Source organism: Symphalangus syndactylus, chromosome 8 (assembly GCF_028878055.3).
Source record: "Symphalangus syndactylus isolate Jambi chromosome 8, NHGRI_mSymSyn1-v2.1_pri, whole genome shotgun sequence".
Lineage (NCBI taxonomy): Eukaryota > Metazoa > Chordata > Mammalia > Primates > Hylobatidae > Symphalangus > Symphalangus syndactylus.
Window position 1 is genome coordinate 105,986,963 of NC_072430.2, and position 26,447 is coordinate 106,013,409.

Here is a 26,447-nt window from a genome sequence, read left to right on the forward strand (position 1 = left end):
GGATTAAAGGGTTCAATGTGTGCCAATTGAATGCAATTGGCACACACTGAACCCTTTAATCCTTTCACCACCCTCCAGGTGCCCTGCTGGCCCCGGCCCTCCAGGTGCCGGCCAGGCCCCCACTCACTCACGTTCAGCAGCCGGTGCCCGGCGCCCTCCTGGTTCTTGTTCTTAGGCAGGGCCGTCGTTCCCTGGTCCAGGGCGTAAGGGACAGAAGAAGCCTCCGACCCTTTAATGTGCAAGATATCCAGGCTGCTGTAGGGATTCTTCTGCAATAGCGGAGTGGGGGACGGGACTTGGACCCGCCCGCTGCGGTTATCAAGTGTGCTGAAAGGCCTATTTGTCTGTTGGGGTGGCTCCATCTCTCCATCTTCCGGGGCCTGTCTGCGCCCAACCGACGGCCCGCTACTGCGCAGGCGCGGCCCTCCCGCAGCCTTTCCCGCATTTTCCCAGCGCGTGCGTGCAGCCTAGTGACCCACTCAGGCCGGGCCCATGCTGGGAGTGGCGGCGGGAGGCCAGCTTTGGAGGCATGCGTGCTTAGCGAGCCTGGAGGGTCTGCTGCAAGCACTTGCCAGGCCATTTCAGTCTCCTTTAGAAGGAAGTCAGAGCACGCTGGTGGAGAGCAAGGCCCCTCACGGGGCCCAACCACTTTAGTTCACTGTCTTGTCCGCCCTTTAGCCCTCACGAGTCCTTTTCTCCCTGCACCATTTCTTTCTAGAAGATTTACAATATCAGTCATTACTTCCTCTACACTGTCCCGTGAGCTCTAGATGTTAAATATCCAACAGTCTACTTTGACATCTTTACCCAATTGTTCCACAGACACCTAACATGTTAATATTCATCTTCCCTCTTAAACCTCTAGTAGGTTCCAAACTCATTTGGTGCAGCAATGTCATATCCACAAAATCTTAAAAATTTAGACACATTTTTAAATTCTGACCCTAAATATCTGAATCTTACTTACCTTTTCCCTTTATGGCACCTAATTTGGGACAGCTCACACACGAGACAATTGCAATGATTCACTCATGGGTCTGCCAACCTGCTGTCATCCATCCCTTTCACTGGCCCCTATTAGTCCTTTGCAGTAACGGATGGAGCTGAAGGCAATTATCCTAAGCAGACTAACACAGGAACAGAAAACCAAATACCAAATGTTCTCACTTATAAATGCGAGCTAAACAATGAGAACACATGGACACAAAGAGGGGAGCAACAGACAATGGGGCCTACTTGATGGCGAAGGGTGGGAGGAGGGAGAGGATCAAAAACTACCTTTTGGGTACTAGGCTTATTACCTGGGTGATGAAATAATCTGTACACCCCCATGACACAAAATTTATAACAAACCTGCACATGTATCCTTGAACCTAAAATAAAAGTTAAATTAAAAATATAAACAAATACAAACAGAACAAAACCAGAAAATTCCAGAACTTCTTTACTGTACACAAAAATCTAAATTTCTTAATATGGAAACCAAAGGTCTGCAAAATGTACTCTCCTAGCTCAGGATCATTATTTATTCCTCTTATTTTTGGAATCTATTCTTCTTTTATTCAAGGACCAGCTCCAAGGTCAGCTTTTAGTTAACTCTTATATCCCCATACACATATCCTAAAAGCAGAGTTAACTGCTGTATCCAAGCTACTTCTTGGCATATCCTTGTCAGCCTAAATAACAGAGAGGGAGACTCTCTGAAAGAAAATGATGTTTATTCAGGAGTAGGCATTGCAATAAGAATACAAGTGCCACAGTAAACTATGTGCACATACAGGGAGGTCAAGGAAGACAACAGTTTTTTAAAGCAAAAATGATTGTTTTGAGAGAATTATCCTTGGCTACAAGGATCAGTAACAAGGATGTTGCCAGTTGGACATTGGACAGGCAGCTGCTAGGCAAATGTCCTCATAGAAGTATTTAAGGTTGTGATGGCCTTTGTGCAAGGTGTGGTTTTGTGCAGTCTTTTATGATAGTCCTCATTATCAGGCATCTGTGCATGAAAATCCTCCTTTCATGGCCTTCCCCAGCTCTATTTGTTAGGATTTTTAACACAATGACTACAACTTAATTTTGACAACTTTCACATCCTATTAGTGGGCTCACACTATTAGTTGCTAATCTCAAAAGATGGAGTTCTTTAGGGGCAGGAACCTGCACCTCACCTTGTGCTCCTCAGAGTACATGGCCCAATATCCCAAGGCCCTTAACACGTTTGTCATTATTTCAGATTTATACTATGTGGTGTGTTAATTATTGCACCCAATGAAACTTGCTGTCCAGCAGCTCACTCTGTTCTTAGGGTTCATGTTATGCAACATTAAGTACACAGCATCACAGATGAAGTCATCTTATTTTTTAAAAAAATCTAATCAAACCGCCTGACCTAACCTCCAGTCTACAGGAAATTCAGGAGATTGAGGAACAAATTAAGTGATGTCATTAGGAAAAAGTCAATTACAAAATGTAGGTGGGGCACTCTAAAGCAAAACTAGCTTGGACTCTTCAAAAACTTGTCATGGGAAATTAGAATGGTACCGCCAACTCTGGAAAACAGCTTGGCAGTTTGTAACTACATACAACCCATCAATTTCACTCCTGGGCATTTATCTTAAAGAAATGAAAACTTAATGTTCACAAGAACTTGCACATGAATGTCCACAGGAGCATTATTCAGACTGGAATGAGCCCAGATACCCTTCAATAGGTCAATGAGTTAAACCAAACAAAACAGTAAAAGGAAATAACTATTGATACACACAACAGCTAATGACTCAGAAAAAAAGAGATCAACAGAAAAAAAGTGAATCCCATAAAATTACATACTGTATGATTCAATTTATAACATTATTGAAATGACAGAGTTTTAGATACTGAGCTCTTCGTACCTGGCCAAGGGCTCTGATCAGCAAGGTGCCCGTGTGTTATCTACCCAGTGCAGTGCTTCACCAGGTTGGCAATAAAAGTATTTTAAGTCAGTGAGTAATGAGAAACCATGATGCCCTCCCAATTGGACTGGATCAGCTTGCATGTCAACCTAGTCCACTGTAAGCTGGAGAAAGTTACATGAATTCTCATCGACAGCTTTAGCAATGTGCCTCAAGTATCACTGTGAGATCATTCCCTACTTCCTGGAGACATGCCTTAGCAGTGAACTTCTTCCAAATTTCCCTGTCATCACAGTCAAACAATTTTTGAGAGACACCAGAAACATCAGGGAAAACAGAGTCCTCTGTACAAGTCCTTAATCAGGGAATACTCAATGTTTTTCCCTGATGAAGGACTTGTACAGGGCTACTAGCTGCTCAGGTTTATATGCCTCCTGGGTCATTAGGAGATCTGAAGTCTAAGTTGTACTTTCAGACCTGGAAGAATTCAAAGGCAACTATGCCCATGCCAGTTACATATTATCAATGTAGCCAGCTTTCCCAAGTGCATTCCACAGCAGCTCTAGCCTTCTTTATTCTCTAGGATATATAGCTTTCTATTGCTGCCATAACCAATCACCACCAATTTAGCAGCTTAGTCAGCATACACTTGCTATCTTACAGTTCTGTATGTCCAAAGTCTGACATGGGCAGCACCAGGCCAAAACCAAGTTATCCACAGAGCTGCATTCCTTTCTTGGCTCTAGGGGAGGATTTGTTTCCTTGCTCATTTGGGATACTCATAGAACTCAGTTCCTCGTGGTTATGTGACTGAAATCCATTTCCTTGCTCATTGTTGGCCAAGGGCCATACTCAGCTGCAAGGTCATCACTCTCCTTGGCTCATGGCTGCCTCTTCCATCTTCAAAGCCAGCAGTATCACAACTTCTGACCTCTCTAACCACAGACATAAAAGGCTTTCTTCTCTGCTTTTAAGGACTCATAAGATTACACTGGACCCTTCTGGATAATACAGGATAATGTCCCCGTTTTAAGGTTCATAACCTTAATCATATCTGCAAATCGCTTTGGCCACGTAAAGTAGTATATTCACAAGTTCCAGGGATTAGGACATGGACATCTTTAGGAGACATTATGCAGCCTACCACAATCCCCCACATTGGCAGCAGCTTTCTCACATTTCTCTTTGATGACACTGCTCAAGTGTGCTAAGCCTTGGCTCTAATGAGCATGGCTTCCCTCAAGTTTGCTGACGGGGAAGATTATGAACTCCTATACTGCCAGCTTATTGCCAGAATGAGAACCATTGCTGGTCACTGGAACTAGCAGGATGCCTTCAGAATTGCCAGCGAATTCACAATTCTGTGACAGCAAGGAGAATCCCTTTTCGGCAGCTCCAGCCTTACAAACAGCAAAAGAGATTCCTAGTATAATGTTCACTCCAAATTTAGACCTATTCTCAGGGTCAACCATCTCTATCATCAATTTGTCAATCCTCTTGTGTTCTATAACATTCAGCTGCTTGCTAATCAGGGCAGGCCCATAGTTTTACTGATGTGCTCAACAGCCTTTGAAACATTTTTTCCCATAGCTAGTCTTCTCCTCATCTTGAGCTCTAGGGTCTCATACACAACAGCTGAGGTACCATTGGATATAGTTCTGAAGAGATCTTTCCCAGTGCAGGACCCATCTCAAGAGTGGGATTTCCTGGAAAGCCAGAAACCTCTCTGACAAAGAGCTGGAAAACAGAGATGGTGAATTTCTACTCCTATTTATTGTCACTCAGAAAACTAAGGGACAGAGGAAAGGGTACTGCAAATGTCAACTGGGAGCCTACAAGCTCACAGGGCTCTCCTTTATTCCCCTGAGCCTTGCCCTGCTCAGCCTCTTTTGCTACATAGATTTTTTAAAGCTCCCTCTATGACCCTGATGTACAACCAGATATGAGAACCACTAGTACAGATTATAATGAGAAGCAACTTTTTAGTTACTTCTAGGTAAAAATTTTAGGTTATAAAATTTTAGGTTATATAATTTTTCAAACAAAAGATACATTCCCTTTTTATTGGTCATGATGTAGAGCATCTTTCAAGCTAAATTATATTATAATTATTACATGATAATCACTAAGCCAGTTTCAGAAAAGACAAATTTCATATTTCAATTTATTCAGTAAGGGGAGGTCAAAAATGAAGGCTTTTTTTCCCTTCTACTTATTCGCTAAATTTATGTTTAAACCTGATATATATTTTATAACACTATTTAAGTTATGGCTTTTTCTAAACCAGTGCTTTTTAAGATAATAGTTATAAATACAACTGTTTTGAGAAAATAGGAAATAAAAACTTTCACTTGCTGGTTTCTAGTTCATTATTCCCTTTGTCATTAAGATGATAATGCTATACAAATTAATATTTAGACATAAATAGCAAACACAATTTTAACATTTTTCATATTGAGAGATGTTTCAGTATTATATAATCAAAAAACTATTACAAATACACATGTACACATCTTATAAAAATACATTTAAAAACAAAAATGGGACAAATACTGGGTCATTATTCCTCCAAAGGTGAGCTGGTATTATGAAGAGGCTTTGATTTCTTTATCAGGATATTCTTCCACCTCTGAGGAGAATATTAACTCTGGAGAAGAAAATGAACAGATCATACTTAAAATTGTTTCCCAGTGCCTCCAACAGAGTTGTATAGCTTATTTATAAATAGTCCTTTAAAAAATTGACATAATATATACTAATAGAAAGCCCTCAAGTAAGATTTCTTGACAGTGAAATCTGATGTAAAAGGTAAGCTGATAACAAATGTACAAGTTTTACATTTTAAAATAGTTAAATTTTAAATTATAAACCCCTTAAAAGTAAAATGTAATAGAGACAATATACAAAATCCTACCTGGAAATTTAAGTCACTTAGAGAATCAAAGATCATTAAACAGCTAAAATGTCTAATTCTACAGTGATCGGATCATCTGAAACATAGCGGACAGATACAGAGGAAGGACTTGGAACTAACAAGAGATGTGTGCCAGGATATTTTAAATGGGTCATCCCATTTAATCATCAAAACAACGCAAGAAACCAGGTATTATCATCTCATTTTATACTTACTTTTTAAATCCACATGTTGTATGACTAACATGGCCTTAAAAGAACAGGATTCTGGAAATATTTAGACTGAATACTGCACAATCCAGATGCAGTTTTGATGCCGACCACAATGTAGAATGTTATTAGCTGACATTTTCTACATTTAAACTATTACTTAGCATAGATGTTGGCGAAATTCTGCATGCTAAGGCTTCTGAGGCAGATAGGTTGTAAATAGTTGGTCAAATCAAAAATAAAATAATAACCAAGCCCAGAAAATATCCATAAAAGATGTTTGGCCAGGCATAGTGGCTCACGCCTGTAATCCCAGCACTTTGGGAGGCCGAGGCAGGCAGATCACGAGGTCAGGAGATTGAGAATGTCCTGGCTAACATGGTGAAACCCTATCTCTACTAAAAATACTAAAAATTAGCCAGGTGTGGTGGCGGGCACCTGTAGTCCCAGCTACTTGGGAGGCTGAGGCAGGAGAATGACGTGAACCTGGGAGGTGGAGCTTGCAGTGAGCTGAGATCGACCCACTGTACTCCGGCCTGGGTGACACAGCAAGACTCCATCTCCAAAAAAGATATTCAAGGGTAAAACTGTTGAACATTGGCCAAGGAAACACAATTTACAATACAAATACTAAACGGTTCCTCAAGCAGCATAAAAGGTTAGCAGTTTGCTAATATGATGATTCTTCTTCAGGTGTTCCAGAAGGGGTCCGAGGACTAGAGAAGAGTGAATCACTGCACACTGAGCATGTTAAAAGAGTACTAAACACTGTTAGACAATGAACGGTTAGGAATTTGTACCAAATAGAGGAGGAAGAATAATTCACTTGAGTATGTGTCTGACAGAGAGGCTATGTAGACGAAGCATGATTTATTTCAAAATTAAGAGATACTTTCATCAGCAGGAGACTAAGAGAAGTGAAGAGCAAAGACTTTTTCTAAACTACTTGAAGGGTTCCAAGAGAAGAAATACCTCCTGAAAATGCACAAGGGCCACAGAAGCCCCTCATTAAGTAGTTCCAGACTCAAGCCCTCCTAGACACTCCTCCCTGCTTCTCTTGGCATTCTGTTACACCACTTTATTTTCTCTCTTCTTGTATCATTTTAATTTAAATGTGTCTTTGTTATTGGAATATTATAAGCTATACCTATTAAAAGGAGGTTTATAAAACCATTATAGAAGATTTCAGGATATTCTTATACTATTTTTTTTCTTTAATACCTTCACTAAGATCCATGCCTGGCCTATAAGACAAAAATAGCCAAGATAATCCAACCAGAAGAGCCACCACGAGATTCACCACAATCCATGGCTGGAGAATCTGTTCCTCAATTCCTGCTTCCCTAAAAATGTAGAAATACTCATTAGAAGTGCCTTCAGTTTGGTTCATATACACAAATATATCTATTTTATGAACTTTAAGAAAAAACAGCAGTCCTCTCCTAGAGAAATAACAAGTAAAGTGTGAAAGAAAATATAATTTCCCTGTAAAATATACTACATATATAATGACAACAAGGGTTCAAAGGTTAAACTCTAAACAGATCTGCTCTATACATTCATATAAATGCAAAGTTAGTATTCCCAAAAAAATTCTCTAAAAGTTTTCCTTCCAACTACCATGACATTAGTCATCAATAAAGTATCTTTGCTTTCTCTTTACCTAATGTCCCTAGCTGCTCTCTCAAAAAAGACTACTTTTGGATGCTACATGCAGCATTTGGGGACAAAAAAAAAAAAAAAGACTGCTTCTCTAAGTTTTATGAACTAGAATCTCAGCCATCCTGTCAGCTTCATGGCTGGCCACTGATCTACAGATGTTGGCTCTCCCTATTCTGCTCTTTCTAGCATTGCTTGGTTTTCTGAATCTATCCCAGCTACTCACTCCCATCACTGTTCTGGGGTATGAAACTCCCTGATAGGGGGTAAGAATGCAGGGCTCCTTCCGTCCATCATATGATGACTTATTTTAAAACTATAACTTGGCTGGGTACAGTGGCTCATGCCTATAATCCCAACACTCTGGGAGGCCAAGGTGGGTGGATCACCTGAGGTCAGAAGTTTAAGAACAGCCTGGCCAACATGGTGAAACCCCATTTCTACAAAAATACAAAAATTAGCCAGGCATGATGGTGGGTGCCTGTAATCCCAGCAACTCGGGAGGCTAAGACTGAAGAATCACTTAAACCCAGGAGGCGGTAGCTGCAGTGAGCCGAGATAGTGCCATTGCACTCCAGCCTGGGTGATACAGCGAGACTCCATCTTGAAAAAAAACAAACGAAAAAACTATAACTTGAAGATCTAAAACAGATTTTTAAAAGGAAGATATTTCATTAAAAATGCAGGTGGACATAACAATAGTCACCCATTAACCAAAGGAATAAGTAGTTTCTTGCCATAGATTTGGAAACAAAAACAGAGCCTTCATTATTTGTAGATGAAAAAGAATGGAAGGATAAGAAAAGTTGCTGTTACTGCCATTAACGATTGTTAATGTCATTGTGAATTCTTACCAGAGGCTGCCATTAACAGAAGAAGGTGTGTAAAGGTGGATTCTGTCACTTGTCATTTGCTGACTCAGAGATAGTATAAGAGCAGTAAAGTACACTGAGAAAAAGACAAATGAAATTACTAATAATTTTTAACAACCTGGTTTATTTTGAATTTATAGATTAATATCGAAAATAATCTATACTTTGGTGACTGATGACATAAAAGAAATTTATTTGACCAAATAAATATATTTCAATAGGCCAGATATCCTTATATAAATTTTTGAGAACAATAGGTGCAGAAGGATCTTTTGAGACGTTCACTATTTCATCATTAGAACTGACAAGAACCTAGAAGATCTTTTTAAAAGTTAAATGACTTGCTCAAGGTCCTAAAACTAGTTTTATTAATATTCTCAAAACTTAAAACAAAATGCATTCTAAATGATCAGAAAGATATAAAATAGTGTTTGTTATTAAAAGGCCATACCCACTGAATCTGTTTAAAGTAGAAAATACAAAAGTTAAAAAGTAATATAGTACAATTAAGCTTTTCAAAGTTATTTAGATGAACCTCAATTGAAAAAATAATTCTATCAATATTATGCCTTTTAAGTTTCTAATTACAAATTCACTGAACAGCTATAGGTAATGTTTATAAGGAGCAGTAATACAACTTTAAAAAAAATTATATTTATCCTGGTTCAAAATTATGGTATAACTCAAGTATTACACAGTTATCAAGTTAAACTGTTTACTCACAGAAAGATGCTAAAGCTGTAGGATCCAGGGCCAAAAAATTTCGGATTGCTACTGATATTTTAGCAAAGTCAATCCTAGAAAATATAAAAGCTTCTTGTCACAGCGCAGTTGTAAACTTCCTAAGAAAACTTTACTTTCTTGACTACAGTTTTTTCCTTCTCTATTCTAATGCTACCACATATACTATTACTAGGTTTTAAGTAGCTACAGTGTATACTTAACACACATGACAAAATTATCTTATTTACAAAGGCCACATAAAACATCTAACTAGACTACTTTGGACAACATTCCTTTGGGGTTAAAACATCCTAAAGAAAATTAAACTTGATCTACAAAATTCATTAGTTTCTACCTCTTTCTATTACCCATATCATTAGGCTCTAATTAGGTGGGTTTTTTTTTTAAAAGGGGTTACATTGTATTCCCAAAAATATATGTTGAACTCCTAACCTGGAGTACTTATGAATGTGACCTTATTTGGAAGAAGGGTCTTTGCAGATGAAATAAAGATAAGGTCATTAGGATGAACCCTAATCCAGTATGACTGGTGTCCTTATTAGAAGAGACACAGATACAGGGATACACAGGGGGAAAGCGCTGCATGACGACAGAGGCAAATATTGGAGTGATGCATCTACAGCCAAGGAATGCCAAGGACTGTCGGCAACCACTGAAGTGAGGGGAAGGGCATGAAACAGACGCTCCCTCAGAGCCCTCGAGAAACGAATCAACCCTGGCCACATCCTGATTGCAGACTGCTCGCCTCCAGATCCGTAAAAGAATAAATGTGCTGTTTTCAGCCAGCCAGTGTGTGGTACTTTGTTACAGCAGTGCTAGGAGACAAATACGAATGCTCTGAGTCTCACCTATAGCTGATTTAGATGATATTAGGGAACTTCTGAGCTGACTATATTTGGATGAAATTTTGGACTTATGAATTGATGCTGGAATGGGTGAAGTCTTTTGGGAATATTTTGTTTACAATAGTCTCATCCCCTCAAAAAAGAACAGAAGTAGACTGGCCTTAAAACTTTTTGAAGTAATATTGATACTCTATAATTCTATTTTGAAAACTGTCATGGTCAGTGACACATTTTGCTCAGCATTTCCTCCTGAAGAAGTTAGACAGATCTGGAGTCATAGGCATTACCTGTCAAAAGCTGAAATTGTACTCAGAGCCAAAAGCAAGTACAGAAGACTCTGGAATGGATACGCTAGGGTCTTGTATTGCTGCAGAAGGTTTGAAAGGTTGGATAGCTGATCTCCTGCTAGAACATATATCACAACAATATTCCACACAGCACAGCCAGCCAAGAATCCATGAGAAAAGAGACCAATCATCCTGAATGGAAAAGGGTTTGATTATTATACATGAATTACTAAAATAAAAAGCTAAAACATGTTTAAAATCTCTTCATATACAAGAATAAAATTCAGTATTTCATGACAAGTAAAAGCAAGCTCTTTCTTTTTAGTTACACTGATAGGTAGATCATTCAATTCCAAGAGGATGTTTAAAAAATATACCTACCCCATTTTAAGTTTTCATTTCATTAACAGTATTGAACAACCAAGAGGTTATTTTTTTCTTTAATTACAGAACTCAGTTAACATTTGTTTTAAGAAAAGTCCAACAAAAGCAGCCACCTGAAAGCCCGGTGTACTGTAAGTGCCACATCTCTGGTGGTCCAGGAAGGCTTCATGTCCATTGACACATCTATGTTTTCTGTGGTCTTTATCAACTCTGAACGATCAGCAGCGTGGAATCTCCCTAAGAACGCATAATGTAATTACTAACAACTAGCGAGAGAGAAGCCCTGGTAGCCCTTTTTTTTTTTTTTTTTAAATTTCACACTCAGGAAGCCGCAAACTAAGACTGAAATATTGCTGTTGTATCTGAAAATTCTCCTTGACTCAGTACCTATTTCAGAAGGATCTTTTCTTTGGGTTCCTTAAACATAATTTTTCATCTTGAAGAAAAATAAGCGATGTCAGTGTATTTTCTTCTCAATCCAAAATGAAGTAACAATTTCAGAAATCAATTATATTTAATAAAAAAATGAACTTTCAACTCAGAATAAAGTCTAGAAACCTTTAACATGACCTAGTCTACACAATTCTAATTTAGAGACTTCAGAAGTGTTAAAGTTTATATGCCTATACTATCAAGGTAAGTCAATATTTGAAAACTACTTTAAATTTCTTAGGAAAAGATGTCAGGATGTATATCATGGCTTTCTCGGATGACAGGAAAGAAATGGGCTGCTTCATAAATTTCTCTTTAGAACATTCCTGTGAAGAACATCAGTTCAAGAGTCAGCACTGCAATATTGTATGAGCAGGGCTTTAGCCTTTTTACTGTTGATTCAGAGGCTCCTTCTTGTATATCTAGTAATCCACAAATAGACCTCAGGAAACAGGAAAGGTTCCATTTCAATTATCCTCACCAAACCCAGTTTGCAGGTGTTTTGGAGGATGAAAGACAGGGGTGTGACGATTTTCCCTAAGAAAAGACAACTTCTGGGCAGACAATAGAACCACTGGTGCCTTTTATGGCCAGTTACTCTAGCAGGGAAATTTCTATGCTAAGTGAAGCAAGAATAAAAATGAGGATTAAGTGATACTGCTTGAAAAAGAACTGCAGTAAATTAAATGACCACATGGTAGATGAATAAAACCAAGTGACTACAAGTCATAAAACCGCAGTTCAAGTCCCAGTTCCACTCTAACCAACTGTGAGACACTGGGTAAGTCAGCCTCTCTAGACCACAGGTTTCTTATTGGCCAAGAACTGCAAGATCCCTTAAATGGGATCTTATGAAGTAGAGTTCTAAAACAATGTACACAAAATCTAAATTGTAAATTTTAAGGACTACCCTTTCTGTTTCAGATAAGTTCTTTAGGCAGCATATCCTTAACATATCCATGGTAGTATATAGTCATGATCATGCTTAGAGTAGGTTTTTCTTAAACACTGTGTTATAGACTGAATGTGTCCCCCAAAAATTCATATGTTGAAGCCCTAACCTCCCAGTGAGTGTGAGGTCACTGGGAGGTAACTAGATTTCGATGAAGTCATGAGGATGAAGCTCCCATGATGAGATTAGAGTCCTTTTAAGAAGAGGAAGACACACCACAGCTCTCTCTGCCACATGACGAAACAGTGGCAGCCATCGGCAAGCCAGGAAGGGACCTTCTCCAGTAACCTAATCTGCTGGAACCTTGTCTTGGACTTCCTAGCTTTAGAAATTATGAGAAATAAATGTCCATGGTTTAAGCCACTCAGTCCGTGGTATTGTTATAGCAGCCTGAGCTAAAATACACTGCAAACCTAGTCTCATAGCCAGTATACATTATACAATGTCAGAACTATCTTGCAAAAGAATATACAGCTATAATGTTGTATTTCTTATTTAAATGGTAGTATCACTGTGTATTTTCTCTCTTATTTTCAGTTGTAGAATTTATATCATTATCTGTCCCATCACAACTACTACCAATTACAGCAAACTGGTAAAGCACAAGAAAGAATAAAGAATCAGGCAGGGGTGGGGAAGATCTTTACATTACCCATAACCCCATAAATCCAGAAACAACCAGCATTAATATTCGAGCCTATTTCCTTCAAGTCTTTTGTCCTATGCATAGATCAAACTGTGTGTGTGTGCACATGTGTATATGCTCATTTTTTATCAGAATCTTTCCATAAAATGAAAAATTCTCCCTAAACACTATGTTTAATGGTGAAGAATATTATTATATAGATACACCACAACTTACTGAAATTATTCCTCTCCTATTTCACATTTAGGTTGTTTCCAGTTTTCCACTCTCATGAATCATAGCATGATGACTAGTTTTGTGTATAAATTGTTGTACATAGTTTTGCTTAATTCCTTAATTCAGATTTCCAGAAGTATAAAGGATATCCTTGTACAATTTTTAAAGAGTTCATATTCTAAAACAAGGCATCTACTTACGGCTTTTTTCCACAAATACTTTGCCTACAGGCTGGCTAATGCCAGTGGGTGCAGTGAATACAGACTGCTGTTCCACAGGAGTTTGCTCATCAGTGATTATGTCTTCATCTTCTACTCCTAGCTCATTGGCATACTGTAATTCTGCTGGCTGGGTTTTCCTGTAATAAGGAAGTATGTATGAAAAAGAGATGATTATTGAATTTTTACAGACTTACATAAGGAACTAGCTATAAATATAATGGAAAGGGCCCTGGACTTGGAGTTAAGAAATTTGGTTTTTACTCAAATAAATCAGTTATTAACTATTATGTGCAGCAAGTTACTTACATTTCTGAGGGCTTCAGTTTTCTCATTTGAAAATTGAAGTGACTGAACTAGATCTGTAAGCTTCTTTCCAAATTTAAAACTGTATGATTCTGTATAGACACTGATATGGTTTGGCTATGTCCCCACCCAAAATCTCATCTTGAATTGTAATAATCCCCACCTGTCAAGGGACTGTTCTGGTGATAGTGAGTTCTCAGGAGATCTGATCGTTTTGTAAGGGGCTTCCCCCTTCACTCAGCTCTAATTCTTCTCCTTCCTGCTGCCCTGTGAAGAAGGGTGTGTTTGCTTCACCTTCCACCATGATTGTAAGTTTCCTGAGGCACCCCCAAGTCATGCTGAACTGTGAGTCAATTAAACCTCTTTCCTTTATAAATTACCCAGTCTTGGGTATGTCTTTATTAGTAGTGTGAGAATGGACTAACACAGACATTGATCACTATTTGTAGGTTCATTTTCAAATACAAATAATAGTGCTATATATATGCCTTCCAGTGTTATTTCTTTAAAGTATACTACTCATTTTATCTTAATGCTAAAACACAGTTTTACTTATTCCTGAAATAATCATAATTTGAATTCTGTTAACATAAGAAAATAAATCACAATAGTCTATTTCAATTATCTTTAATTTTTAAATATCCTTAATGTTTACTTTTGCTACTTATATATTCTATTTGTGTTCCTCTTTTTTAGAGATGTCTCTTAAGTATTTTTATTTAAGTACAATCTTAATTTTTTTTATTTTCTCAGTGGTTTACTCTTCTCAAATTTATCATTAGATTGGTTTAACTGATATGTTGTAATAATACTTACCCTAGAGGTATACAAATACAAGTATGTAATAAGACTTAATGAGAAGCTACTGTTTGGGAGCTCCAAACAAAGCATCAGGGTAATCCTGGAGAATAGTTAGAAGAATAAATAAATTCTTACTTTGTCTTCCTCCGAGGTTTCTGAATAACTGCCTCCTCAGCTGGCTCCGCATCAATACCATTTTCATTCCGTAATACAGATGAACTAGATGACTTCTTTTGGGTGGAGGAAGTCTCCAATTCTGAAAACAAAATAAATTTAACTTTTCAAATAACTAAAACATAAAAAGAAAAGTAATGTACAAGACTTGTATAAGAGAAAAGAACTTCAAGAATTTTAATTGGGCAAAAATGTTTTCACTATCTTACAAATTTTTAGTTTTTTAAAAATGTTATACTTCTAAACTCTCAATGTAAAAATTGAAATTGTAATGCCAAACAACATGGAAAAAAATTAAGTAACCCAATACCCAGGCTGTGTTGAAGATTCCCAAGATTATCTCCTGGTTCACTGACTTTCTAGAAGGGCTCACAGAACTTGGAAATCATCACACTCACAATTATCGTTTACTACAGCAAATGGATTTAAAGCAAAATTAGCAAAAGGAAAAAGCACATGGACCAAGTCCAGAGGAAACCAAGTACAAGCTTCCAAGAGTCCTCTATCAGTGGAGTCAAATAGGATGCGCTAACATTACTGGAGAGTAATGAGTTGTGACAACACATGTGACACATGTTGTACAAGGGAAGCTCATCAGAGACAGTGCCCAAGGTTAGGGGCTAGTCACATAAGCCTAGCACATACCAAAATTCTGGATGCCCAGAAGGGAAGCAGATGTTCAGCAAAAATCACTTTGTGTGCACAAATGCACAGTGAGCCACCTTATAATTTAGGGAAAGTTTTCTATCAGTGTAGGGAGCTGTTTATCATCCAAGTTCCCAGATGCCAGCTAAGGGCCAATCTCATCAGCAGGCTTTTCCAAAGATGGCAGTCTCAGGTCTGCTATATTAACTCTTTTCTGCACACACGGTAGGTATTAAGTTTAAATGAGTCAGTGAAGCCTTCTTCTAATCCACTAGCTACTCTTCCTACCTGGAAATACTAGCTCCCTGGAATACCTTCAAGATCTTACAGTTCTATTGTAATAAAATACTTATAGCCTCAACTGGAAATATAATGCAAGCAGTAGAGCCTACCATCCTGAACAAAATAAACGAAAACACAATTTTTAAATCCAGAAACTTAGAAAGCTGAACCTGCCAGGCTTGGTGTACTTTGGAATGGCAATGACAGGTCCTTTTTGATTCAAAACTTAGTTGGGTCCTGAATTTTCTAAAAAAGGTCATTTCTGTAAACACACTTTTCACAAATTATAAAACTAGGTATTGGTATCCATCTTGATTTTTAAACTTGTATCCTAACTAAATCACTAAAAGGGTAGTTTTAATGAAACTACATTTACTGCCACTAATGAAATAAACTGTAGAGTAGTTAAAGCTAGTCTGAGCACCATTTCTGTCTCTTTTCCTTCCTCTGCCATCATCCGCCCCTTTGTTCTCCTCATAGACCCTCAGTGCCCCCAGGCACTGTGGCATCCCACTTCAACTTGCCTTCCAAAATTATGTTCCATTCTCCTGACTTTTCTAGTTCCTGCCCTTCTACTCCTATAATTCTTCCATCCAATCAAGACATGCCGTTTTCTAGAAGGACAAGTAATTAGGAAAATTATAATAAATTATTAATAAGGGCTGATGTTAATAGGAGAGCACTAATCTCCCCATCTTTGTTCCTTCCCTGAGTTTTACTCCAGTACAACCCTTTGTCATTTTTCTAATTATTATAAAAGTCATAATGCTCAAAATATAAAAAATTAGTAAAATATAAATGAAGGAAGAAAATTTTAAAAATCATACTTCCTCCTTCTAAAACTTCTACCACTGTAACACTGCTATATTCTTCCATTCTTTTTATTATGTAGATGTATGTACGTATTTACGTTCTGGGTTGAACTGTGCTCCAAAAAAAGATATGTTCAAGTCCTAACTCATAATACCCGTGAGTGTAACCTTATTTGGAAATAGAGTCTTTGCAGATGAAATCAAGTTAAGATGAGGTCATGCTAGATTAGAATGGGCCCTAAATCCAACGACTGATATCCTTATAAGAAGAGGGAAACGTGGACACAGACACACAAGGAAAAACGTGAAGATGGAAGCAGAGATTTGCATTATGCCACCACAAGTCAAACAACGCCAAGGACTGTCAACAACCATAAGAAGCTAGAAGAAATGGCCAGGCACGGTGGCTCACGCCTGTAATCCCAGCACTTCGGGAGGCCGAGGTGGGCAGATCACCTGAGGTCAGGAGTTCAAGACGAGCCTGGCCAACATGGCAAAACCCTGTCTCTACTAAAAAATACAAAATTAGCTGAGCATCATGGCAGATGCCTGTAATCCCAGCTACTCAGGAGGCCAAGGCAGGAGAATCACTTGAACCCAGGAGGCAGAAGTTGCAGTGAGCCGAGATCGCACCATTGCACTCCAGCCTGGGCTATAAGAGTGAAACTCCATCAAAAAAAAAAAAAAAAAAAAAAAAAAAGAGGCTCGAAGAAACAAGAAAGGATTCTTTTCTAGAGACTTCAGAGGGAGCACAGTCCTGCAGACAACTTGATTTTGGACTTCTCACCTAAGAACTATGAAAAAAATAAACTTGTTTTAAGTCGCACAGTTTGTGGTAATTTGTTATGGCAACCCTAAGAAATTAACATAGTATATTTTACAAAAATGGGATCCTCCAATACATACTATTTTATAACCTTTGTTCTTTGATTTAATAATACACAACTGATGATTATCCGTGTCACCCTAACAATCCTTTTAATGGGTACCTGGTTCCTATTTATGGATAAAGTATGATTTATTTAGCCAGTATCACACCATTAAATATTTGGGTCATTACCAATTTCTACTCTTATAAATAATGCTGCAGTTAACATCCTTTAATTACTGCAGCTATTGAATTCACTACTATTCCCAGAAATCCGGACAGGCTGTATCTATTCTCCTACGAGCAAAGCATGAGTGCACCCATTTCCCATCAATATTGGATTTTATAATTTGAAAAAAGCATTGCCAATTTGATAGGTCAAAAAATGGTATAGTATTTTATTTACCTTGTGAACTGCCTGGGACATAGAAAGACTGAACAAATGTTAGCTGTTGTTTCACTATATTATTGTTAGTACAGAATCTATCATTTCCCCACTAATCTGAAATGTCCATTTCATCATTTACTAGATTTTTCTATGCACTGAGATCTGAACTTTCTGTTTAGTCCTGTATTTGTTGCCCTCCTCTCATAATCTATACATATATGATCAAAAGAGACCTGTAAAGTATTCTTGGCTTAAGCCATTGGAGTTATTCTAGTGGTAAATATTTTAAACATAAAAGCAAGAAACCACCTGTGGGATATGGATAGGGGGAAAGAAATGAGAGCAGAGAGGTTTTTATCATGTCATCAAAATCACAAGTGCTATCACAACCTAACCTTGGTTTCTTCACATACCAAGAGGTAGCCTTGTCTTTTTCTGTCTTCTTTGAACAGGAGCCTCTGGGTGCTCTTTGAGTTCTTTAGTTGATGGCTCACTACCCTCAGAGGGCCTTCGACCAGCAGTCTGAGCAAGGCCTTCCAAAGAAGCACTTGCTATAGAAAAACAGAGTAGAAAAAAATGAGATTACTCGAGCAAAGATCACTGAATCTTAAAAAGATGCGGAAAAGGTAACTAGAATGTTTCCTACAGAATAACCCCATCTCTTTCAGAACTAATTATCCCCCAAATATTTCCTTCCTCCTCACCTGTAACTTTGGGCTTTAAGTTAGGAAAAGAAATAAATGAAGGAATAAGAAAGGCTGAGGAAGAAAAAAAGAGGGGGCTAAAAAGAAGAGCAAAAGATAGGAGGAGGAGAAATTGCTTCAGAACATTTAGAACTTTGAAAAAGGTGGAAAACATTGTAAAAACTGATACCATAAAGAATTCTCTTACTTGCCTCTTGCCTTAAGAATTTTCATCAGCCTCCATATAGTAAAGTCCTTCATTAGTAAGTTAAAGAATGATAAAGTCATCATGGATAATTGGAGTTAGCAGGTAATTTATAAATCTCTTCATTTGGTCATTCACTTCAACTTCTTCCCTCATGAAATCTTTTAAAAGAATTTCAACACATACCTGACTGCATTCCCTTCCTTGCTTGTCTTCTTCACAAAAGAAGAAATAGAAATTGCACTGGGTACAGTGGTTCATGCCTGGAATCCCAGCACTTTGGGAGGCCAAAGCAGGCGGATCACCTGAGGTCAAGAGTTTGAGACCAGCCTGACCAACATGGCAAAACTCCCTCTCTACTAAAAATACAAAAATTAGCCGGGTGTAGTGCATGCGCCTGTAGTCCCAGCTACTCGAGGAGGCCGAGGCAGAAGAATCGCTTGAACCCAGGAGGCGGAGGTTGCAGGGAGCCGAGATCACACTATTGCACTCCAGCCTGGGCAACAGAGCAAGACTCCGTCTCAAAAAAAAAAAAAAAAAATAGAAATGTATCAATAAACAAATGAAAATGTTTAACCTCACTAGTATTTAGAGAAATGCAAACTAAAATAAGCTACATTTCCCCCACTAAATTAACAAAAAAATTTTAAAGATTGATATTGTCTAATGTTGTTAAGGATTTAGAGAATGAGACACTCTCAGACTCTACAGGTAGCAAGATAATAACTAAAGCTTCCTTAAGGTAATTTAGCAGAGTCAGTCATACTAATAACGCACACATCTTGCACCTAGCAATTCCACTGCTAGCAATCCATCCTACAGAAGTACTTCTTCCCTACCACCCAGTATTTTATGCACAACTGCAACATTGTTGGAATGAAAAATTGGAAATAACCTAAATAAATAACAGACCAGTGATTATGGTACATTGTCATGTAATACAATGAAGTCACTGTTTAAGAATACATAGAACTCTATGTATTAAGAAACAAAGATAGTATGTATGATTCCTTTTATGTTTTTGTTGTTGTTGTTTGTTTGTTTTAAAAAAGGAGCAGCAACCACAGAAACCTTTTAGGAGTGTGAGAGGTCACAAGTAAAAGGTGAAGTTAAAGGATCAGGTAAAGATAACCTTGAGGTTTCAAGCCTGAGTGCTGGGAAAATGGCAGGTTCCATTAACAGAAAATCATGAGACGTAAAAAAATTATTTATTCTTAAAGGCGACGATGGATTCTAGATGTGCTGAGTTTAGAGTTACAGATGCAACTTCCAGGATTATTAGTGGGTGACTAAGACAAAAACGAGTTCTGCTCATGACTGAAGTTTTACTATTTAAATGATGATGTGGCCATGCCTTCAGACTCATGCTCTAATGTAGAGATAGTCTGACTGAAGTGAGATATAAGAACTCTGTGTTTCTAAATTCAGTATCTTGCTCAAGGGTCTGGAATCAATCACAGCTTAAAACCATGTATGTTGTCTGGGGATAAAAGACCTTAAAGAGTCCAGGAATATCATGGAAATAGGAGCTTAGATGGTACCGCCTTCTATTCCATGAATGCATCCAGATACTCCTTAGGCTGCCCACTGCCCTGCACCCCACCACCACCAGGAATTCCACTGCTTCAAACTGGCCTTAATTCTATCCTCAACGAAGTGGAGATTTGGGGCTGCTGGGGCCTTACTTCTCCCTTATCTGTGATATTTACTACGTCTGAGGTCCTGGGAAAACTTGTGATCCCACACAACAAACAATAACGTCTTACCTGGTGTGTTTTTTGTTCTGGGCTTCTTTTTCTTAGGACGACTAAGTGGAATATCATCTATAAAGCAGGAAAAAACGTCAACAGAAAAGGCTGCCTAAAATTCAATGCAGAGAACAGTCAGAAGAGAACTGTTAAACAGGAAAGAATTTTCCCTCTCTTCCCTGGGTCTGGCAAACATTTATAGATTAGGGGGAAGAAGGCAAGAAATTGAGAAGATCAGAGAGAGCCCACAGTGTGGTACCAGTAGCACACTGCGGGTCAGTAATGTTAGAAACCATGACACAGAAAGTGGGTTCAACAAATATTCATCTGATCCCCTATATTTCCCAGCCTCCTTGCACATAGGTGTAGTCTATGACTGGTTCTGGCCTATAGGCTGTGAGCAGAAGTGATCTGTGTCATTTCAGAGCCAAACGTTGAAAAAGCCAGTGAGTAATCTTCCAGTTTTCTCTTCCCTTGTTGTGGTAACTGAGGAAGCCTCATGTTAAGATGGTGGGACCACAGCACAGTAGCCTAGATTGCAGGCCAGGCGCAGTGGCTCACACCTGTAATCCCAGCACTTTGGGAGGCCAAGACGGGCAGATCACTTGAGCTCAGGAGTTCGACACCAGCCTGGCCAACATGGCAAAACTCTGTCTCTACTAAAAATACAAAAAGTAGCCAGGCATGGTAGCACACACCTATAATCCCAACTACTCAGGAGGCTGAGGCAGGAGAATGACTTGAACCTAGGAGGCAGAGATTACAGTGAGCCAAGATCACACCGCTGCACTCCAGCCTGGGCAACAGAGCAAGGCTCTGTCTCAAAAAAAAAAAAAAAAAAAAAAAAGTAGCCTAGATTGCTATATCAATAGTAAAAAGTAGTGAAAGGTAATGGTCCCCCATTTTTGCCATAGCAGACTTTGTATTAATTAGAAATAACCCTGTGTGATACTAAGTCACTGAGATTTGGGGGTTTTAGTATAGTATAACCTTGTCTACCCTGACTAAATGAGACAAAGGAAGGTGCAGTCCTCATTATAGAGCTACAAATTAGCCAACAGTTATGTGCTGGGTGACCCCATTCAGGGATGAAGTGCTTTTATAATGGTAAGGTCATCTAGTGCTATGTATCAATGACAATTTTTAAATAGTAGTCATGGGAGATTATTTGACAAAAACATATTGTAGAATTACAAATTACACCATTCAGATTCAGTTTTAAGAGAAACAAATCAAGGAATCAAACTAATATTTGAACACCAAATACTATATTTAGAAAATTTTATATTCACATTAAACTAACTCACCTTGACTAACACGTCATATAACACCAAACAAATTTAATCAGCAGGACAAAGACAAAAAAAGAAACAATTAATTAGAAACCTGTTAATATTCACAGTGAAAACTGACTTAAATCATTACAAATTTAAAATAAAATTAGCTTTCATGTAATAGCTAGTTTACAAACTAGTTTACTGTTTATAATTAAGTGGTTTAGTAACACTGCTAATAAAATAATGTCAATATTTTCTGAACCTACATATACATATTCCCTACTGTCTATTAATAAAGTGGATTAAGCAGATTAAGAACTCTTACTTGTCACTGATTAAAATCAGCTTAAACTCTGAGGAAACTATTCTCACAAAGGATCAGAATTCTGATTTAAAAAAAAAAAGACACTAAATCAATTAGAAAAGGAATGGATACATTATCCTACCATGTTGATATTCAGGCTTTTAAATATAACATTCCATTATAACCGTTATTCTTATAATTCAAGGATTTTTCACCTTTAAAATTTCAGAAAATCCCTAAATTTTTCAGAAGAGTTTCCTGAATCATTGTAATTTTGCAATGATACTAGTCAATTTTTCCACTGTCTTCATTTTCCATTTTTAAAGCTCAATAATGGAATTACTGTAAATTATTTTTACCTTGGCACAGGTGGAAGGGCTCGTGGAGGACGCTGTGGGAGAAAAAAAATAAATTTTCTTTTAAGTAAAAGCCTAGAGCATCTTTACTTAAAACACCATAAAGCTATATATTTTTTTTTTTTTGAGACGGAGTATGGCTCTGTGGCCCAGGCTGGAGTGCAACGGCACGATCTTGGCTCACTGCAACTTCCATCTCCTGGGTTCAAGCAATTCTCCTGCCTCAGCCTCCCAAGTAGCTGGGATTACAGGCACCCACCACTATGCCCGGCTAATTTTTGTATTTTTAGTAGAGACGGCGTTTCACCATGTTGGCCAGGCTGGTCTTGAACTCCTGACCTCAGGTAATCCGCCCACCTTGGCCTCTGAAAGTGGTGGGATTACAGGAGTGAGCCACTATGCCTGGCCAAAGCAATCCTTTCAAAAGTCTGTTGTTCAGACATGACAGAAAAATATAATGGATCAGACTAGGATCTTCAAATCTCTTGATAATCTTGTTCATCAGTGAAACCTGGGAGGTACTGATGAGAAACATGGGCAATTTAAAATTTGTTCTCCCATTCTAAATTTCATATAAAATTCTTTCCTTCCTACATTCCTTTCTATCTCTAGGCCAGGCCCTTTTCTAAGCATTAGGAATACACTAATGAACACAATGGAGAGAACTCTGCTTTTATGAAACTTACATTCTAGTGGTTGAGTATTAGAAACAATGTTAAAAAAATATATATGATAACATATACTATATATTATATGCAGAATGTATGATACAATATATATTTATATGCATATTTAAGACATATAACTTGTATACATATCGTGTGTATATATATATACACAAGATATACATACACACACACACACACACACACACACACACAAAACGTAATGAATGGAGACTGAGTGCTACTTTTGTTAGGGAAAGTTTCTCTGAGTTTGAGCTGAGACCTGAATGAGAAAGGAGCAACCGGAACAAATGCAAATATTTTTAGGTTAAATTGGGCTTGGAATGTTTCAGGTAAAAGGACAACAAGACTGCCGCACAATTACCAAGGAGAGGTAGGCAGGAGCCAGATTAGTTAGGGCCTTGCAGACCAAGGGAAGAAGTTTGGATTTTGTTTAAATTCAATGGGAAACAAATGGAGGTTTTAAACCACATACTAACACAATTTTTAAAAAGGCCACTTGCATACACTGGGAAGAATGCGTTTTAGGGCAGAAAGAAAGGTGGGGGGAACCCTTCTAAACCCTCATTTACATGAATAAGAAAAGTGTAGTTCAGAGAGCATTACAGTTGAGAAGTATTTTAGAATCATATACTAACAGAAATGCCTAGAAGCCAATTTAATGTTCCAAGTATCTCATACTGCTTGCATAAGACATTTATTCAAAAGGGTTAAATTTTAGACACTCTTGTAGTTTGTCCCATTTAGCAATCCATTCGTTCGAACAGTAGATTAATGCAAGTACTACAAGATTAGGACGAGGCAAGCTACCGTAATACCACCCAGTAGTCAAAATTACAACTGGAAAAGAATGACAGTCACGGGAACGCGCTATTGTTCTAAAGATGCTACGAAGCGCGCGCGATCGATCCAAGGACTCAGTTCACGTAACTGATTTCAAAAGTCCCGCAAAAATGACGTTCCACCCACCCAGAGACCCAACCTCTAATCCTCAAAAGTAGGACGGCTCAACTGAAGACAAAAATCCTAACAACTAAAAGTAGCTAAGGCTCGCTTACCACAGGATTCTTCCCCATTCTGTGTTTAGCCGGCCTCGGCGGCAGCCGGCCCCCAAGCGCAGGGCGCCCCACCCCTCCCGGCTCGGTCGCGCGCGCAGGCGCAATGCGTCATCGGGCCGCGCCGCCGGGCTAGTACCCTGAGCGCAGCGCCCTGCCGGGATGTTGGGGTGAGAGGCGTGCAGGGACCTGGATTGGCCAGTCCAGACTAGCCGTGCCAAAAAGGGGGCCTCGGAGTTGGGGGTAGTGGACCCAGGAGCAGAAATCCGGCGACCGTGGCGCTGCAATCACACAGCTTTCCCGTGGTTTCCTAAGTGGTCGCGGTGATTTGTTTGCGGGGCGTGACGGAAGACTTGGTTAAAGGACTCCGCAGGCAAACAACGATCTCTTCTGGGCAGCTACAGACCTCTCCTCGGAGGAGTCTAGGAGAGGCCTGGCTGGAAGCCCCGGCACCCGCCGGGCCCCGGGCCTCAGATAAGTGAGGCGTCGTCATGGCAACGCGGCTCAGGTCCCCACAAACTTCATGCCAGGCCTCTCAGATAAGTGAGGCGTCGTCATGGCAACGCGGGCTCAGGTCCCCACAAACTTCATGCCAGGCCTCTCTGTCCCACTCCGGGAGTTCGGTCCCGGCCTCGCCTGGGTCTCCTTCCCACTCCGTGAACACTGGAGGGGCGGATGCGCGCACCCCACGAGCAAGGCTCTCCGTTAGTGATCCCCAGCTCGTTTGCGCCCCCCCCCACACACCCACCCCCACCCCGCCATGTGCAGCTGTTTACCCGCCACCTCTCGAGGCCGACGCGCCCCTCGCTGCTCACCAGGTGGCCCTCCTCCAGCCGAGCCCCCGAGTCAGCCCTCATGGTGCTCTCCCCGCGGGGCTCCCCCGGCGCAACCGCCGGCGGCCCGAGCCCAGCTCCCTGCGACGCCGCGGCCTCCGGGACCTGTGGGACGCCGGGGCTTCGTGGCGCCTGGCGAGGCCGCCGCCCCCTGAGCCAGGTCCCCGCCCGCCTCTGTCCTGCCAGGCCCTGCTGGGTTTGGGAGGAATGCGGGCCTGGGTGTGTGGATGTGTGTTAATATAGGCAATTCTCACATTTTCTCCGATTGCTTACCCTTTACCCCATAACTGTGTAAATCAAATTTGGAAAAACTTCTTCTCAACCTTAAAATCAAATCCAACCTCACATAAATATCACTACAAACGACCTAATTTGCATCGTTTTGTTTGGTTGGGTTTTTTTTTTTTTTTTCAAGATAACTTTCACTTTAAGTAACAGAACTACACATATTTTGAATCATGCATTCTGTTTTACAGTTAAGAAAGAAATGGAAAAGATGGAAGAATGGTGTGGATATGGAGAAGAGAATGATGCAGAAGATGAACAGATACAGGGACAGGGAAAGCGCCTGAAAATCTCAAATCTGGGGAAAGAAAGAGAAACAGCACTTTGTAATGGCATCCTAATCTTGTTACCAAACAAACGGGGCTTGTTGCCCTATACGCACAGAAGCCAATATTATGGCGCTGGTTTTTTGAGAAAAGTTTTCATTGCGAGTCAACTAACAAGGAGACAGGAGTATAGCTCTAATCTGTCTCCCTGTGCTGGCTTTAAGACGTTTTCTATTTTTATTAGAAAACGTTTAGGGGGTAGATTCTGGGATTAGTAGGTGATTGGGGGAAGGAAAGAAGCCTGAAAAATCCTCTGGCGTTCGCAGTTACCTCTTCATGTCCCTTCATGGGTCGCATGTGCAAATTTTGGAGGGAGTCAGTGTGAAACATGGGGGAAGATTCAAGCTGTGACGCCAGCAGGCTCATTTTGTACAGACTCCAGGTAGCCATCCATGTTAGTACTAACCAATTTCAGCCAGTTTGCTTTGTTTTGTTTTGTGTTTTAATCTCACAATGGAAGAAGTTTAGGTGTTTTAGCAAGTTGTTTTTTATCTGCCGTCCTGCATGCTCAAGAATTTTTGTTAGTCCCTGGTTTCTTTAACTCTGAGACACGGTTTCACTCTTGTGATTTTCTATATATAGGTCTGTAGGATTAATCCATTGCCTTTTTCTAATTTAGGCATGCATGTAGATATTGGCTGTTAGCAAAATTAGTGTTTGTCACATCTCTCATGAGAATAATTTTTTCCTTGTAGGCTGATTTGTAAATAGTGAAGGCAGTGCAGTTTCTTGTAGGTTTTGATTTTAGATGTGAAATGTGTACATTAAACCTTTCTTGCTGAGTTAGTCAAGTAAGCACTTTTTGTAAAAGATGTTTTCATAAAACACGTTTCATAAGTAAAATACAGTTTCTAAAGTTAAATATTGCTTATTTTATTTAGGAAAGCTCTTTATTTAAATCTTACAAAGATCATGTGAAATCTGCGAAAGGTTCTCATACTCAGTGACTTAACATTATTCATATTTCTGCCACGGCTGCATATGAGGTAAAGGAAAAAAAAATTTTAAGAGCCAAATAGGTAACTTCATAACCATACAATAAAAATTTTTTTCAAATAAGATTAATAAACTGCTGCACTTTTAAAGTTATACACATTAAAATGGGTCAAATACTGTTATTTTAGATTGCAACTATGGATCGCTG

General features: G+C 39.2%; 2 protein-coding genes and 1 long non-coding RNA gene across 14 annotated transcripts in view; 1 reads left to right on the top strand and 2 right to left on the bottom strand.

Annotated features, from left to right (window-relative positions):
- The window catches only part of C2CD6 (C2 calcium dependent domain containing 6), a 206,729-nt gene extending 205,116 nt beyond the window's left edge, over positions 1–1,613 (bottom strand). For all 11 annotated transcript variants that reach the window (XM_063644879.1, XM_055290205.2, XM_055290201.1 and 8 more), the window contains exon 1: positions 132–1,613. In XM_063644879.1, coding sequence (XP_063500949.1) covers positions 132–362 — 231 coding nt within the window. In that variant the 5' untranslated portion in view covers positions 363–1,613. The remainder of the gene's footprint in view (positions 1–131) is intronic.
- Positions 1,614–1,701: 88 nt separating this feature from the next.
- On the bottom strand, positions 1,702–24,819 carry TMEM237 (transmembrane protein 237). 2 transcript variants are annotated; one of them, XM_055290222.1, is made up of 13 exons: positions 24,675–24,819; positions 22,122–22,153; positions 21,489–21,493; positions 20,200–20,256; positions 17,959–18,096; positions 14,512–14,632; positions 13,252–13,409; positions 10,919–11,042; positions 10,422–10,613; positions 9,269–9,342; positions 8,528–8,621; positions 7,236–7,357; positions 1,702–5,538 (listed from the first exon to the last, which is right to left on the bottom strand). In XM_055290222.1, exons 1-13 carry the CDS (start codon positions 24,714–24,716, stop codon positions 5,477–5,479), a joined length of 1,221 nt encoding a protein of 406 aa, XP_055146197.1. In that variant the 5' UTR covers positions 24,717–24,819; the 3' UTR covers positions 1,702–5,476. The 2 variants fall into 2 exon arrangements, with proteins under 2 accessions (XP_055146197.1, XP_055146198.1); XM_055290223.2 differs by lacking the exon at positions 24,675–24,819 and adding an exon at positions 23,863–23,934.
- LOC134737366 (uncharacterized) lies at positions 23,965–26,165 on the top strand. The gene is made up of 2 exons (XR_010122208.1): positions 23,965–24,402; positions 25,169–26,165. It is a non-coding gene; the product is annotated as an uncharacterized lncRNA (long non-coding RNA).
- The last annotated feature ends 282 nt before the right edge of the window (positions 26,166–26,447 follow it).

Excerpts from the sequence above, each read along its gene's own strand:
- TMEM237 (XM_055290222.1), bottom strand. The coding sequence starts at position 24,716 with ATGAGGGCTGACTCGGGGGCTCGGCTGGAGGAGGGCCACCTG. Across the intron at positions 13,410-14,511 it reads AAACCTCGGAGGAAGACAAA|GAAAACCCAGCCAGCAGAAT; the intron begins GTAAGAATTTAT and ends TCCTTATTACAG. Across the intron at positions 10,614-10,918 it reads ACAGTACACCGGGCTTTCAG|GATGATTGGTCTCTTTTCTC; the intron begins GTGGCTGCTTTT and ends TTTTCCATTCAG.